Source organism: Monopterus albus, unplaced genomic scaffold (genome assembly GCF_001952655.1).
Source record: "Monopterus albus unplaced genomic scaffold, M_albus_1.0 scaffold14.1, whole genome shotgun sequence".
Lineage (NCBI taxonomy): Eukaryota > Metazoa > Chordata > Actinopteri > Synbranchiformes > Synbranchidae > Monopterus > Monopterus albus.
The window spans coordinates 1,227,473-1,229,901 of NW_018127894.1; the positions used below are offsets into that span (position 1 = coordinate 1,227,473).

Consider the following 2,429-nt stretch of genomic DNA (forward strand, 5'->3'; position numbering starts at 1 on the left):
TGTGTCTTATTTGCATGCAGTTTAAGAAATGGGATTACTGTAAAATGCCATCAATAATAGATTACTGAAATGAAGGTAAACACACAGATTGACTCACCCTATGAGTGAAGCCTGATTAATCCAAGTGATCAAGTTTAAATATGGGAGGGTGCTACACATTTTAAGGAGGGAGTATACAGAAAGAGACTAATCTAACACATGTGTCTGGCAGGTGCAGTGAGAGTGCTGTGCAGTGATGGGGTTTAAGCATCTCCTTTGAAGTCAAGTATATCATGGCTGCCCACTATAGCCTCCTTTGGACCTCCCGCCCCTTCTCAGAGGGAATAAGTGTGGTATTGCTGCGGGACTGAGGGTGGGGGTGGGGGTTGGGGGGCATTTAAAGCAGCATTTCAAGGGAATCAGGCCTGCTTTACAAACTCTCTAGGCCCTGTGACCAGGCCCTCGTCTCCCTCTTAACTCTACCCGCACTAATCAATCTCCTCTGCTTTCTTCACGGTAAAGAGAGATGGGGAGAGGAAGAGAGACACAGAGAAGCAGACGGTGAGCAAAAGAAAAAAAAACGCTGAGAGGAGAGAGAAAGAAAAGAATGGAATAGGTGAAAAGTCTGAGTTCGTTTCGGACATGGAGCACTCACTCTCTCGCTCTGTTGTCACCCAGGGCCCAGCTACTGAATATGCATGTCCCGGGCAGTGGAGGAGCCCAAAGCAATTGCAGACTCTCATTCTTCCTGCAGTGAAGTTTACTCCAGACTATTCCATGGAGAGCTGGGCCTCCATGTTAGTGCTGTTTGACGAGTGCATGGGGCTCCCACTTAGAAAGCCAAGAGTCTTGTATAGGCGTTGTAAAGAGATCTGTGCAGAGCCCCACTGGCTGCTGAAATGGCAAGGCTGGATCTCTGATGTCATTGTCAACTGATAAGGGAGTTATCAGGACAAGCTACAATGACTTTTAGAGGCTGTATTAAAGGGTAAGTGGCAGTAAAAACAACAACAATTTGGCTTGCCACTGACATGTTGGAAACATTTGAGGGGCAGTGTGGTTAGGGCCAGAGGATGAGTGATAAACTCATTTGAAAAAGGACAATGTATAAATATATAGTACAGGCTCAGGTAAATTAAGATTTAATGCAACAAAAACTGAGGTGGGACTTTTACTCAGGAAAAAAACATGTCATACTGTTGATAGAATGACTGAAAACTGAAATTTTATTTAATGTGTGTCTCTGTGTAAGTGTGTGTGTGTCTTACATAATTAGCAGTGCTGTCTGACCCTTCGTATCGGATTACGGCCAGGACAAAGCAGAGGTACTCCTGAATGGTTAGGGGCTTGTTGTAGAAACCGTGGTACATCTTCTCATCACCCAGAACGAAGGTGGCCGGCAGTGTGTCCAACTTGGCAGCAATGTAAGGCTTGGAAGAATCCAGGTGACGCCGGCGCCTCAGGACAGGGTTTTCACTTGACTTGAGTAACTGTGGAAAATGTAGAGGTCAAAGGTTAAGGCTGAGATTGGCTACAAAGAGTCAGATGAGTAGGACCCTGAGCCCCGATCTCTTTTTAGAGGAGAAGCAAGAAGATACAATAACATGGAAGCCAGCAGCACAGTTGTCACAGCAATCTGTGGAACTTTGCCAGAAAAAAATTGTTCAGTTGTTTTTGAAAAACTCCTAATTTATGTGTCATAATGCAAATGGATGCCCTAACTTCCATCAACTCATAAAAAAACTCCCTCAGCGTTTGCACTATCCTCCATGTCCAGGTCTGGTTCATATCATGCCTCCAAAGCAGAGATAATGATTCCACACAGTTAAAATGCCCTTTGCAGTGATATAACTTAGCAAACAATGCAGCCAAGCAATGAAGTGAGCAATTAGTGCTTGCTCCGGCACACAATCGCAGCATGACTCCCAGCCTGGTTAATAAATGAGCAGGAGCCTACAGCACTGCGGTATTGCGTTTTCAGCAGCATTTTGTTTTGTGTCAGTGATGTTTCATGTGCTGCTCCAGATGTAGCTTTATTAAATCATTATGTCAGAGGGAGGAGACAATGGCCTCCTCAGTGTTTAATAACTCAGGGGGTCCCATCTCTCTCGCTCTTGGTCTTTTCTGTTATTTCTACAGGGAGTTTTAACAATAGCAATCCAAACCAGCGAGCCTTGGAATTTACTTTAAAATGATGCTATTGATATTTGGGCATGTCATTTAGCTTGAATTCCCTCATGGACATGAAAAACCTTTATTTAACAGAATAATAAAGCAATCATAAATATTTATACTCATTTGAATATCTTATGTAAATCTTTGTTTGGACTTGTCAAACCCTAACTATAAAGACTGGTAAAGCAGTAATTTGTAAGTGCTAAATAAAGTTCACTGTTAACATCTACATAATAATCAATAGTTATATAATATTAAGATTATTATTAGCACAA

At 42.7% G+C, this 2,429-nt stretch overlaps 1 protein-coding gene across 22 annotated transcripts in view; it reads right to left on the bottom strand.

Moving 5' to 3' along the window:
* ptprfb (protein tyrosine phosphatase receptor type Fb) overlaps window positions 1-2,429 on the bottom strand; it is a 156,988-nt gene that overhangs the window by 34,293 nt on the left and 120,266 nt on the right. For all 22 annotated transcript variants that reach the window (XM_020591231.1, XM_020591233.1, XM_020591237.1 and 19 more), the window contains one exon: window positions 1,248-1,469. In XM_020591231.1, the coding sequence (XP_020446887.1) occupies window positions 1,248-1,469 (222 nt within the window). The remainder of the gene's footprint in view (window positions 1-1,247; window positions 1,470-2,429) is intronic.